At 43.3% G+C, this 15,142-nt stretch overlaps 1 protein-coding gene across 4 annotated transcripts in view; it reads right to left on the bottom strand.

Annotated features, from left to right (window-relative positions):
- The window catches only part of PAK5 (p21 (RAC1) activated kinase 5), a 238,303-nt gene that overhangs the window by 12,170 nt on the left and 210,991 nt on the right, over window positions 1–15,142 (bottom strand). For all 4 annotated transcript variants that reach the window (XM_045008379.1, XM_045008380.1, XM_045008378.1 and 1 more), the window contains 3 exons: window positions 13,179–13,670; window positions 11,869–12,002; window positions 6,386–6,512 (listed from right to left, as the gene is read on the bottom strand). In XM_045008379.1, the coding sequence (XP_044864314.1) occupies window positions 6,386–6,512; window positions 11,869–12,002; window positions 13,179–13,670 (753 nt within the window). The remainder of the gene's footprint in view (window positions 1–6,385; window positions 6,513–11,868; window positions 12,003–13,178; window positions 13,671–15,142) is intronic.

Raw genomic sequence — 15,142 nt, 5'->3', positions numbered from 1 at the left:
GTTTGTCATGTCAGGTGTCTTCAGAAGGCTCATGATGCACTGAGCATTGTTGTTATAGTAATGTTATAGGTTGTAATTTCATGTATATAGTTATGAGGCTGAAAATATGTCCTCATGGCTTAAAACAGGCCCAGGCAAAACGCTCCAAGAGCAGAGGGGCAGTTCACACCTCATCAGGAACAAACCCAGCGCAGCCTCGCAGGAACAAAGGACACTGGCCTAGGCAGCAACAAAGGATCTGTTGGACTCTTGAATGAGTCACCCCCGCCCCCTTCCTTTGGTCAGTTTGGGACTGTGATGAGGTAAGGCTCACCCGACTCTGAAGGGGGGAGGGGGGAACCCAAGAGGGAAGAAATAACATGATAAAAGGGAGAGACATTTGCCAGGCTTTTTCTCACTCTTCCACCCCCTCTACAGACACCACCACCACGTGACTGAAGCACTGATCAAAGGGGAGAGCCTGGCTGAAGAACAACCAGCCAGCTTGTGGTGAGAAGCATCTAAGTTTGTAAGGGCACTGAAAGTGTTAAGATGCTTAGAATGCCTTTTGCTTTTATTTCATTTGTCCAAATCTGACTTCTTGTGCTTTGACTTATAATCACCTAAAATCTATTGTTGTAGTTAATAAATCTGTTTGTTTATTTTACCTGAAGCAGTGTGTTTGGTTTGAAGCGTGTCAGAGACTCCCCTTGGGATAGCAAGCCTGGTACATACCAATTTATTTGTTAAACTGATGAACTCATAGAAATTTGCAGTGTACAGCGGGCATAACTGGACACTGCAAGATGGAGGTTCCTAGGGTTGTGTCTCGGACCGGAGATATTGGCTAATTTCGGTTGCACAATCCAAGAGGAATCTTACATGCTAGAGGCTGTGCATGAACAGCCCAGGAGTGGGGCTTCTCACAGCAGAGCAGGAGCAGGCTGGCTCCCAGAGTCAAGGATTGGCGTGACCTAGCAGATTACCAGTCCAGATAACACCAGGGGAACGCCACAAATGGAAAAATAGCCTCTATGGGAGAAACCATCTCACCAAAGCATGTGTGTGGAAAGGAGGAAACTCATTTTAGAAATCTAGGCCAAAATAGGCCTATATGAACATAAGTGGCATCATCACGCTACCGAACAGCTGCAGGAATCTCTCTACTTGGGCTGTGAGGGGTACTTGGTTGGACATCCTCCCCAAAAGTCTGGCTGGAGAATGTACCATGTAAGAAAATGTCCTTGACATGCCCCATTTTCCCACTCCCTGGGAACTCTGGCTCCGTAACTCCTTACCTGCCTCTAACAGCATGTTGTCCTCCACTGGCTGAGCCAGGAAGAAAGCTGGCATGACAGCTCAACTATGGCTACACTGGCATTCATTCATTGCTTTCTCCCTCTCCTGCAGACGGGTAGTTTTGTGGCTGGATTGGGGGGTCCTGTGGCTACGTACTGCCCTCTGGCTATGTCCAAATTTGCCTTCTTTGGCTACGCCCTTGGCCTCGTCTGAAGGGATTTTCTAAGAGGGCTGAAGGCTACAAAGTCTTCTGACTACCCTCTGCACTCCTGGGGCTTTTTTCTAGGGAAGGTCTCAAATTGCTGCCCTATATTTGACACATCTGTAAATCAGCTTTCTGTTTATACAACATTGAGCGGTAATAGTCTGTTTTCAAAAACGCATGGCTGAAAATGTATGAATAGATAAAATGTGAACGTTTGTGTGTGTGTGCGCGCCTACATGTGCTGTACAGTATTAAACGCTCGGATTTATATTGCCTCTGTTTATAAGAGATGCTGCTTCCATGAAAATAAAACTGCTTACTCAATGCTCCTGTTTGTAAGATTGAGTCCTTAAAGCTAAATAAGCAGGTTGTTTTCATTTATTTATGGTAGAACCCAATTTTATTGGAAGCTGTTCTGCATTTAGGTAATGTCTACCGCTACCCATAGTACAGTGTAATTGCATTTCCAGGACTGACCTTTTGCCTTGCATGTCAGAGATGGAAAACTTTGCACATTTGTCTGTTAGCATTCATGGGAGGCACGAGGCAATTCTCCAAAAAGGGCTGTATTTTTGGAATTTAATATGCCCACCCTACACATACCCACACTGTATGTCATTTGAAAAGCTGATTTTATCTTTGTTTAGGTGAGATCTGATGTGGAGCTGTCAAGTGGTACCATGAGCCCGTAGGCAAGGTGAAACAATACTACCCAAAAAGAGAAACTGTCATTTACTGCAGTACCAGAAACACAGTAGCATGACTCTGACTTCAGTTTTTACAGTTTAAGTTAATTTCTACACCATAATGTTGTGTTTAATTGGTCAAAGATACCAAATGACAATCTATTAAAAGATTTGTTTTGGTTTTGTAGGGCTGGTATTTTTTTAAATGATGAAGCTGCTTAGTATGTGGCAAAAATGGGAAATATCAACATTTTGCAAAATATTAACATGAAATGCTTCGACGTTGCATATTCTTAATGGTCAAAGCACCTCACAAGTGATTATAATAATTTTCTATATTTTTCAATTGAAATGTGATGACCAGATAAGTCTCACACTGAAGGTTTAATTCAGTGACAAGTATGCACAGTATTAGTGTTAGAGATGACAATACACAACTTCTTACTGAGCTTCAGTCAAAGTGCTCACTAAACCAAAATGGCAATTTTGATATTAACATATAGATCTAATTAATATCTAAATTAGCACAAGTCTGTATATCTGTACAAAATGGTGGTAGTGGTGGTGATAATGCTAACAACACACTTTACAAATTTTACCTCTACAGAGAAGTTCCAATATATGAAGACATAGAGGATACAAGTCCTCTAAAGCTTACATCAAAGAGAAAAAGACTGTTCACCAACTTTGAAACGTGTTATTTGCCCAGCAAATCAAAAGAATGCAAAACTGCCAAAAGCCACTAGTGCTAGACAGAATTCTGTGATGCTGGCAGCAGAAGTCAAGAGCAATGGCTACTGGATGAGTTTTCTATCACGTCGGTTGCTTTCATAAATACATCAGCAAGTCAAATTTGGCATGTCAGAGCTGAATTGAACCCAGGAAAAAAAGACAGGCTCTTAATCTGATCAGAGAGCAGGAATTTAAGTCATCCAAACATGTTGAGTATATTCATCCGGAGAGTGAGCCTGATGAACAGCTTAATGCTGCTTCAATCCTTTGATCTGAAATAGCCAAAATGAAAGCCTCTGAATGTTATCTAAAGCCATGTGACTGTAGTTTACAGATGTCAGCTACTTTGGTGCCTCTATTGATGGAGTAGTTTGTCCTTTGGTTGATAGATAAGGAGGCATATTATTCATCCAGCAATGAGTATCATCCTTCAGAAGACATTCAAAGAAGGTGCCTCTCAATTGCAGAGTGCATAGCATATAACAATTCCAAAATTATCATACCACTGCACATAAGCCTTCCTGCCCAGCTACACTATGGGTTTGGGTCTCACAGTTTAATTGATATACTCTACAGCTTCATAGATTCTGCATCAGTTACGATGAGCAGAGGTAGTTCATCGCTAGTGCTGCAAAAGCAGAAGTAGAAAGACTCCAGGGAGGTGTGTACATTCCAAATGGCTGCGTACAACTTCATGCTGGTAGAAATCTCATCCATGAAGAAGATAATAGTACAGACATCAGTGCAAGAGGCCACTGATGGAAAGCAATTCTTTCATTCAATGGCTAGAGTGGTATTTCAAGAACAGCCTGCAGACAGTCCAGCATCATAAGAAATATCACTGAAGCATGGGAAAGAAGTCACTTATGTGCCAGTATGGCTTCTTGGATCTCTTGGTGTCAAAGAACAATAGTAGTTTGGTCACCTGATACAGATGTTTTGATCCTGGCTGTTCACGACTTTCCAAATATGGAACGTATAGAAAACATGTGGATTGACACAGACACCATTACCAGCAGGGGCGGCTCTAGGTATTTTGCTGCCCCAAGCATGGCAGTAAGGCTGCGTTCGGCGCCTTGCCTGCGGGAGGTCCCCAGTCCCGCGGATTCGGCGGCACACCTGTGGGAGGTCCGCTGAAGCCACAGGACCAGCAGACCCTCCACAGGCATGCCGCCGAAGGCAACCTGCCTGCCGCCCTCACGGCGACCGGCAGAGCGCCCCCCGTGGCTTGCCGCCCCAGGCACGCGCTTGGCGTGCTGGTGCCTGGAGCCGCTCCTGATTACCAGTACAGTTGTCAAGCGATGATTCATGCCTGTGCATGCAATTTGTGATGCACTCACTCCTGACGTCTGCAATATACTTCCTGCTATATGCACATTAACAGGATGTGACTCTGTGTCAACCCTATTTGGCATTGGGAAAAACTCTGGGTTTAACGTTGTCAAAACAAAGGGAGCTTACCACTTCAGAGATCTTGCCAAACTGGGACAGAGTGACAGACAAGCCACAATTTCTCCAGCAAGGAAGTTAGTAGCAATGCTGTATGACCACAATGAGAAAGAAAAGGCGATCACAGAGACCTGAATTGCTTTTGCCTCAATCTAGCCATCAAGAAGGACGAGCCACCAGTCAAACTCTCACATGTCAGGACAGTGTTGAAGAGCAGGTCAAAAGAGCATCTTGGCAAACAAAAATCAGGATATCTTCACACATAGGGAAACCAGATATTGGATCACCATAGCAACATGGATGGAAAAATGTGGATGATGAACAACTTCCTGTATTTTTCAAGGGCCCAATGGCAACTGTGTTTCCACAAAACCTTATTTGTGCCTGTATCAATAGGGATCGCTGCACAATCAAATGTGTCTGTAGTCAGAACAATTTCCTTGCATGCAACTGTGTACATGCCAAGGCAATGAAAACTGTGGTAACCCATGCACTCTCAACAGTGACCATAATAATGAACAGGATGATGATAATGATGTGGACTAGAAATGTCACCAGTGCTATTACATTTCAATGATACCTGTATGAATTTAATATTAGATTTTGTTTTAGATTGTTGTTGTGATGCTTTGAGCTCACAACAAACTCCATTTTTATGTCTTGAGATAATACTTAAGAGTCATAAAACTGAATGCAAATATTTCAAAGTAGTCATTTTAACATGTTGATGGTATCACTGTTTATCCCTGTTTCTATAATAGCACCACTGGACAGCTCCACATCATACCTCCTCTTAAAGTAGACATAATACACTTTCAAATGATGTACGATGTATGTATGTGTGTAGAGAGGGTACATTAAGTCGACTGACTCGGGGGTGTCTGCCACTCGCCTCCCATGTTGGTCTGCAGTTTGTAGTTAAGGAATTAACCTAAACAGCTATATGAAGAGTTAAAGAGGAAGCACAATAAATCGATGTATTGTGTAGACCAGCATTTTATTATCAGTGCTGATTTGTTTTCTTTTGGCCTCTATGGAGATGCTATTTTTTCTTGAGGGCAGTTGTTTTTTTATAAAACCAGAATATAGAAATAATTGTAGGTATTTACAAAACAAAGCAAATAATATCCAAGTTCTCCTAGCCAAACATATTTTTCAGTTTACAGCATGGAGAAGAGATGAAATAGTGCATAGTTTGGAAGCTCTTTTGTAGGAGTGTAACAGTTTTTGCATATCTATTGCTCATCCGAGTACATAAAAAAAAGACGATTTTCTAAAAAAAGATAATTGCACAACATAGCCATGAAGAAATCTGCATTGCAGATAATAAGTACTAGAGTAATGAGGCATTGTGTGCAGATCCTGGAAGCAGATCAGATGGTATTTCAGAAACACTGCTATAGACGAGACTGAACAACTTTCACATGTATGGAATTTTCTTCCCCTGATGCAGGCACATTTAATTCTGATGGGAGCGACCTGTGCCTACAAAGGGAAGAATATACCTCTTGGTAGGTGAAGACAATAAAAGGAACCAAATCAGGAGGAATGCTCTTGTGATTAAAGTGCCAGACTGAGGGCTTGTCTACACTACCGTGCAGGCTCGATCTAAGATATGCAACTTCAGCTACGTGAATAGCGTAGCTGAAGTTGACGTACGTAGATCTCCTTACTGTGGTATCTTCACTGTGGTAAGCCGACAGCTGATGCTCTCCAGTCGACTCTGCCTGAGCTTCTCATTCTGGTGGAGTACCAGAGTCAACAGGAGAGCGCTCAGCAAACGATTTGTCGCGTCTAGACTAGAGGCAATAAATTGACTCCTGCTGGATCGATCGCTGCCCACTGATCCGGCGGGTAGTGTAGACAAGCCCTAAGGGTGAAATTCTGGCTCCACCGAAGTCAATGAGAGTTCTGCTATGGCTTTCAATGGGGTCAGGAATTCACCTTTGGAGTCCAAAGACTCAGGTTCAAGTCATCGATCGTTCGGATTGTCACAGTTAAAGACACAGTAGGAGTGAAAATGTTAAATGCTCACCCTTCCATCGCTCGTGAGAAGTATAGAGTCACTTTTGATATCGCGGTGAATAACCCCTTGATTGTGCAGGTAGGACAGCGCTCTCAGTACAGACAGACAAACTGTAGCTATCTGCTCTTCATTCATTCTAAAGGCAAGAAGGCAAGGAGTGAGGACGTGTAAAAAAAGAGGCAGAATAAACTATGGAAGAAACAGATAAGGACAACGGGCCAGAACCTTTGCTGATGTAAGCTGGCCCAGCCCCATTCAGATAGACAGCAGCCAAGTCTCTCAAAGGAACTGATTGAGCCCAGATTTGCGCCCCATCTGCTTTTCATTCTAAGACGTCCTTTCCGCTCAGGACTGTTCATCACTTTCTGTCCTTGCCAAGGTCAAAGTTACAGACTCTGTCCAGCTAGACAGCCATATATAGAAACTAGGCTCACCGGAATTACAACAGGGGAATCACACTGAACTCTTTCCACTGAGCTCCAGCCAATGGGACATGGTGGCTTGGGTTGGAAGTTTTTTCCTCTAGGTCAGATCCTAAATGATGATGTCACTCTCGGAGAGAAGGAGGGATTATGAGGCCTGAAGAACTATGTCATAACCTGTCCCTCAAGAGCCATTGGTCACTCTGTGTTGGTCCCCAGCTGCACAGGACTCTATGTAGTTAACTGTCACTGGATCAGAAACTTTGTTTTCATGTTAATACACTAATAACTTTGTTGTGAAACAGTTCAGGTTGCTCTACATGACACAAAAATCACAACAGCACAGAGATGAAAATGTACCTAATGGTACATACCCACTGCTCCTCCAACCACAGGCCTGCACCTTACCAACTCAACTACTATACACTACAGATCACGCACAACAACCTTAACTCTGCCCCAGATGTCCTGGAGATGCTAGGACCTCTGAAAGCTGGAGGAGTTTCAGCCCTCCCAGATGACCCCAGTGGCAGTAGGCAGTACTGCAGCCACAGCTGCCTAAAGAAGCGCCAGTGCCACTTGAGTCAGCAGGTGGTATTTCACTCTGAAGAACAGTAACTACATTGCAGACAGTGTATACAGTCTGACCGAGAGTGGGATCATATTGGTGGGGCTAAGCACTGCCAGTCCCTAATGACCAGGAACCCCTGCCTTGCAACAAATAAAACACTGAGACGTGGAAATAATCTTGAGAAGCAGAGCCTTGATTCTGCCTTTAAAGTATGCTTCTGTTCTGAAAAGTGATGATGCAAAAATGACACCTCCCTGCTGAACAGACTGCTCCCTGCGCAGTGTCCAAATCATCTCTCTGGACTTCAACAGCAGAAGTAAAATTTTCTCTCTTTTTGCAACTCTGAGTCTTGCAGAGTCAACACAGAGAAGAAAGTCAACCGGCTTGTCTTCCTTTCTGGACACTCTCAACTTCTACTACATTTTTTACTCAGTTCCAATCAGTTACATCTGTGCAAATCCATTTTTGCCAGGGAGGCTACAGAGGTGTCACGGAGAGCATGCTGGAGGGTATGAAGATAATGGGACTGCACGGGTATAACTGAGGGCCTAATTTGACCAACAGGTCGTTTGTTACTGGTGATAATGTGTGAGACAGAAATAGTCAGGTGTTGAGTTAGCAGGGCTGGGAACCTTCTTACTTGTAAATAGAGTAAATTTTATCTGCAAATCACTGACAAATAACAAACAGGGAATGCTTTGATGCCACTTTGATGGTCACTTACCAGGGCACCACTGCACTTTTGTTTCTTTAACAAATGGAGCTGCTATACTTTTTGGAAGTTTAAGCACGAGTTAAAATTTCGAAACCAAAGTAGGTGTGCGGCATTAAATATATATAATGTATAGCACAATGTAATGGATTTAGTTAGTCAATTCCCCGTTCTGAAGAAACTGAGGTTCTTTGATATACAGTAAGTCCACCAGTTGCCAAGAAGGACAAATCACTACTGGGATGGAATCATGAAAGAGAATGAACAAGGGAAATGATTCTTGGATTTCAGAGCACATCTGTGGATTCACATCCGGTGCCCAATCATTTAGGGTTATTTCCTTTGCTCTTATGTACATTACAAATAAACATATAAAATGATATTTCAAGAAGCACCTCATAAATTATATGATAAGATATACTTATCCAGTCATCATTTACAAAAAAATATTAATGGAAAAAGAAGCCTGTCACTTTGCTATACCATCTTTATAACAACGAAATTGAAGGGAGTTAATGAACTGTAAGCCATTCTGTCGTGCGCTCTGTCACAGCAGCCTTCATCCACAGAACGTCCCGTAGCGGTCATTCAATGAGAGATGTAGAAACAATCCATATTTCAGTTGTGACTCACCACTCGCCTTCCGTTCTAGATGAACCAATAAAGAGCATGATTCCTGTCTTGCTGGCCAGAGCTCCCTCTATTACATTAATATAAAAAAAAAACCCACCAAGGAGACGTCTGCTTTCACGCTGCTATGTAAATGTTACAGCATTTCAGCAAAATTGTTGAGGGAAGGTCAGAAAAAGTAAAAACAGATTAAGGAATGACTCTCGTGGTTGCAAAAAAACAATGACAGCTCTTAAGTAGCAGTCTTCTGTAAACATCTGTTTGCTATTACATTCCTGTCAAAGGTATTTAGCAGAGTGATTTTGAAGTTTTGGGGCAGCGTCATTAACAAATGACTTACAATGTCTGTGATTTTTTTGCATGTCAGTTGAGGCAGCACTTAAAAAAGAAGTATCTATTTTACAATTCCTATTTAGCCGTCACCTGAACATGTCACTAAATTATTTGATAATGTTTGTGACTGAATTGATATTCGTTGCTAAACTGGGAGTCCTCTTCTTTGCTCATAGCTAAATTTCCTCCACATAGATGTGCTAGTTGTATGGTCTCGATTCAAGGAGAAAGGCATTTTACTGGTTAAATGTAAAACACTTTTCTCCTGCCTACCTTCTTTCTGAGTGCTGGAAAAAGGGTGGGCAGCAAACAGAGGGAATATGTTACACAAAATCAAATCTGTCCCTTCAGAAGGCAAGTTGGAAGACAGGCATAAGGTCAGGAGCTCCATGTAAACATTTGTACCTGTTTAATTATGTTGATGGGGGTGTGTGTGATTTTTTTACTGAAATAAGTACACCAGTACAACCCCTAATGTTGGTGCAGTTATACTGGCATGAAGGTTCTTACACCAGTATATCTTATTTCCCTTTCTGGATGGGAATAATTGTACCAGCACATTTATACACTAGGGGATATTGTACCACTTTAGCTATACCAGTATAGTTAACGGAGTACAACTTTTGTGTTTAGGCAAGGCCCTAAGTTGCTGTTGTAGCCAGAGAAAGACTTCCCAACAGTAAGAACCTATGTTGCCATTTGTTTAGTTTTCTCTTAACCCGTAGTTGCCTACGGCAGGGTTTACTGCATCTTGCTCAGATACAGCTAGTAAAGACTACTACTAGAGACAGGATACTGGGCTGGATGAAACACTGCTCTGATCCTATGTCCCTTTCTCCACAATAGTTGAAGGACCAGAGTTATAGCCTATGGCTGAAGGGCCAAAATATGGCTGTGCCAACACAGGTGCACCGTGGGTCAGAGGGCTCAGGAAGCCCTTTTCCTCTCAGGGTTCTCACGATGGAGGTAGCCATAAAACAACAGCCTGAACTCTACAATGCAAAGTGAAGGGAGGAAGGACATCATCTGTTGATGGAAACGTAGAGCAATTTTGGGGGAACATGGCTGCGCGAGCTGCGGGGAGGCCAGGGGAGGAAGGCCAGCCCTGGGAGGAGCTCACTGTAAACTTCTGCAACGATGTAACAGTCGCTGCCAATAGTATGCTGTTGTCCAGCACCTCTGAAGGCATTTTGCTTACTCTTATGCCATGCAGGCATAATGGCTCCTGTCAACATCATTCAGGAGTACACCGACACCAGCCCCCCTCCCTAATACAGCTCTGGCTCTGAGGTGACATTCTGGCCCCACTGAAGTCCAGAGGAGTTTTGTCATGGTCTTCAGTGGAGCCAGGCTTTCTTCATAAAAGTGGCAATTTAGCCCTAAAGTTCTGGATTAGATGGGGACAAGAAAAAACAAGAGAGAAGGGGACTGGGCTGGATTTCACTCTAACATAATATGTACATATATATTAATAAGTGTTGCAAATCATTCTCTCCATCACCTTTCTGCAAAGACCCAAGTTAAGATTTCCATATTTCCCTTGGAATGGTTGGTGAGCCCCCCTCATTCCTACTATGGCCGTGTAAGGAATGGTGTTCCTGGCACTGTTTTAGGTGTTAAGCTACACAGTTATTGTGTGAGAAACACAGAACCCCAACCTGAGGTTTTAGCAGATAAAAAAGGACTTTCTATTCAGCCTTAAAGAAAGACAATCAGTAAAAAAATGGACCTGTTGTATATAGAGCACAACTGGACATTTTCAGATATTTTAACTGGCTTCCAGACTCCTTTGACAGAGACAGGTTTTTTTTTTAGATTAAATGCATAGTAAAGTTCTCATAGTTTTTGCATTTTGTCGGGAGTATGAATTTATTACTGTAGTAAGAGGAGGCCCTAAGATATAAACCTTGGTATCAGAGGCCTGGTATGAGGCCTGAGGCCTAAACTAAAGTAATGGTCAAGACTTTGCTAACATAAAGCAAAGTTAAGCTGTGAGCCAGAGGCAGGCCCTGCTCACAGAAGCAAGGAAAGGGCTGATGCTGCAAGAAGATACGTACCTAAAAGGTACTGAACACTAGATATCAGAACATTCACATACTTGCACATTTCACACAGATAAAGAACAGGCTGGCCCATCCCAATGACAGGGGCAAAAGGGTAATATGATGGATAGAGTTGTTTTGATCAAACCAACATGTACAAGGTGAGAGGCGGCACCTTAATACATAGAGGGGTTGTACCTTGCTACGTAGAGGGGTTGCACCTCATACGTCAGGAGTGATGTGTAACTTGTTTGTACCTGTGTATAAGAATGCATTCCTAGGGCGGTGTCTTTGTCCGGTCTAGGGGGCAGTGGAAACTCCCGCCACTGACTGAGCCGGGTCCATTGCCAAGAGGCACTTTCTCGTAGTATGCCCTGAGTTAGGCTAAGAAACCTACAGGGAACTGCCATTGTGTCTGAGGTCGCAATAAACCTAGTCAACGTGACTTTGCATCTTACTGGACTCTGTGGTTATTGGGGGTTCTCGTCGGGTCTGCTGTGTCAGCTATCTGCAGAGCTGGGGCAGCACACAGAGGGAGCTCACGCACGCAGCCGAGTGATATCAACATTGGAGAGAGCAGAGCACCACACCGGTAACAACTCTGACAACACTGGTGACCCCGACCGCTGATCTGGTGAGTAAGCGAACCTGCCGTGGTAAGAATCGCAATCCAACATGGCAGCAAACCTCGAGCTAGAAAACCCCCTGATCCCCTCCCTTTTCATCCCCACGGAGTGCCTTCAACACTAAAACAGTGTACAGACGACGCTAACCAAACATACCTTGTATGTGTCACTATGTCTGTCAAAGCACCACCTTCCAGAAACTCCATAACAACCCAGAGCTCATCGCTCACGAGATAACTGTTGTACATGTCAACCACATTTTCATGATGGTAATCCCTCATTATTACAACCTAAGCAAAAGACAAACACTGCATGAGTTATTGGAAATGTTTTGAGTCTGGATCATTTTTCTTTACTTCTGCACAGGGGAAGGATAGCTTAGTGGTTTGAGCATTAACCTACTAAACTCATGGTTATGAGATCAATCCTTTAAAGGGCCATTTAGGGATCTAGGGCAAAAATCTGCCTGGGGATTGGTCCTGCTTTGAGCAGAGGGTTGGACTAGATGACCTCCTGAGGTCCCTTCCAACCCTGATATTCTATGATTCAAGAAATGCTGTAACACCCTGGCTAAATCCTTATGCCTACTTACACCATGTTTTCTAACAAATATATTTACATGTCCAGAACTTTCCCTGTAAATCATTTCTGAAAGATGGAGGAAATATAACTTCTAAACCACATTTAGTGGAAAACAGCTTTCTTTTGAATATAAAAACAGGAATGGTTCTTTCTTTTTTTTCCCCTTTTTTTGCCTGTTGTTTCCCCTTTTAGTACGACAGAGATTGTATCAAATCAGTTAAGCAAAGCCTTCTTCATGGTGCCACCAAGGTCAACGTGCAGAGAATTAAAAACCAAAACACCCTAATAATATACAGCTCACTTGTGACCCGGCTAAAGCAGCAGTAGGGACCCTAGGGTGTTTGTTCCCTTTTGCCCCTGCACGGCTACCCACACCCCAGGTAACAGGGCAGAGCTCTATCCTTGCTGCTGAGCAGGTGTAGGCACAATAAGGCAGGGAATGGGCAAAGCCTTGGCTGCATTGGGGTGCCAAAGAACATATGCTGGGACAGATTACAGACCAGACCTCCCTTCCCAAAGCAGCGGGGAACCAGGCGACTGACTCGGAGCATCTCCAGGTTCAGGGCAACAATGCTGGGCTCCTGACAAAGCTATGACTAAGCCCATAGTGAGATATTTAAAGGAAAGGCAGAATAGAAAATAAAATGAAGTTTTACATTTGTTTACAAAAGTGACAAATATTTTGCTTGATGGTCGGTGTGTGACCTGCCCATAGTAAGGGGACACCCCAGATGGAGACTGCGACTCAGGAAGTTACAACTGAACTCACCATCCCTATCTTAAGAGGCCAAAGCCTTATCCATTGGGCACTGAGGGGGTTTCCATTTTGTTCCTCTTTGTGATAAGTAACCTGCAAAATTGTCTCCTCATTCAAAATGGCTTACCTCATTGAAGAGTAATTCTCTTCTCTGCTGTTTCCTGAGATCCATTTTCTTCACTGCGACTTGCTTTCCAGTGTGCTTCTCAGTGGCAATGCAAACGATCCCTGTGGAGCCTTCTCCTATTTTGATAAAGTTGTCCAAGTATTCTCTGGGGTCACCGGGACTGACGACGAGCTGGAGGGCAGCTCTGAACTGTTCATGTGACACCCTGGAGGGCTGCTGATCGGAGGATGAACCCCAGCTGGGTGGAGGATAAGCACTTGACGTGATACTTGGGGAGCTTGGGTAAGAAGCCGTGGAGATATAAGGAGAGCTTGACTGGAGGGCTGGCTGGTGATAATGAGAGGCTTTGTGATAGACTGAAGGATACTGGAAGCTACTACCTGAACAGCTAACTTTGCTTTGACTTTGAGGTAGCTTTGTTGGGCCTCTAGGGTAGGTATCTGATCCAGAAAGTGGTGGGCTAACTACCATCTGAGCTCGATCGTAATCCACCTGCAAAAATTAAAACAAGGCTAAATTAACATGTTGTATTCAGCATTGATCAATGGCTGAAAATAACTGCAGTTATTATGAGCATTCTAAACCTTACATTATCAATGAAGTCAGACCTCAATTCCTCAGCACCATGGCACGGCCACCTCCACTGTGATTTCTCATTTCTGAGGTTCCTACTTGGTTTTCTAACTTTCACTTTTTGTGGACATTTAATAAAAGAAATCTCTAATCGCAGACCCACTTGACACTGCCATTCCTCACCCCTTGCTTGGTTCTCAGCACATTTCACTCTCTGGACCGCCAGCAGGAACTCCAAGGATCACTGATGGTCCATAGCCTGCCGAGGTGATGAGTAAAAATCCCTAACTATCACTTTATTTATTATACCCTTTAGGATTAGTGTAGCACAGGTGTAGGCAACCTATGGCACAGGTGCTGAAGGCGGCACGCGAGCTGATTTTCAGTGGTACTCACACTGCCCAGGTCTTGGCCACTGGTCCAGGGAGGCTCTGCATTTTAATTTAATGTTAAATGAAACTTCTTAAACATTTTAAAAACCTTATTTACTTTACATACAACAATAGTTTAATTATATATTATAGACTTATAGAAAGAGACCTTCTAAAAACATTAACATGTATTACTCACATGCAAAACCTTAAATTAGAGTGAATAAATGAAGACGGCACACCACTTCTGGAAGGCTGCCGACCCCTGGTGTAGCACAAGCAATCTGTTTATACCCAGTATCATGACGTCCCATACAGATGGTATAATTTTGAGGGGAATGTCCTCTACAACCTAAATACCTATTCCTTTTAAAGTGACACTCTGGTACCCACTTGCTGAGAATAAAGATTTTTTTTAAATCACCAGTTTAGTGCATTCTGATCACAATAAAAATGTAGATTTTAGGACCATTAGATCATCTAGTTGGATCTCCTGTGTATCACAGGCTAAAGAATTTCCTCCAGTTACCCCTGTATTGAGCCCACTAACTTGTGTTTGATTAGTGTATACCTTCCAGAAAGGCATCCAAGTCTTGATTTAGTGGCTCACCACTTCCCTTGGTGGTTTGGTCCAGTGGTTAGTTGCTCTCGCGGTTAAAAATTTGGGCCTTATTTCTAATTTGAATTTGTCTGGTTTCAACTTCCAGCCACTGGTTCTTGTTCCTATATGCTGCAAACAAGTCACCTCTCAATCTTCTTTTTGATAAGCTAAACAGCTTGAGCTCCTTAAGTCTCTTGCTGTGTTAGCTCTCTCCAGCCACCCTCTTCCCCCTTCTTCTCTACAACAGCTGGAAAGAGATATTGACCTTGATCTGCCCTTTGCTTTCACAAGAGGAAAACAGGAGGAGCAACCTTTGTTTCCCAATCAGTGCTGAGTAGGGCTCACCAGGGCTGGAAACCAAGCCCAAGCTCCTGAATCCTGCAAAGCGCACTGTTAATGGAGGGGACCATAAAGACATC

Source organism: Mauremys mutica, chromosome 3, assembly GCF_020497125.1.
Source record: "Mauremys mutica isolate MM-2020 ecotype Southern chromosome 3, ASM2049712v1, whole genome shotgun sequence".
Classification (NCBI taxonomy): domain Eukaryota; kingdom Metazoa; phylum Chordata; order Testudines; family Geoemydidae; genus Mauremys; species Mauremys mutica.
This window is presented reverse-complemented; position numbering and strand designations above follow the sequence as displayed.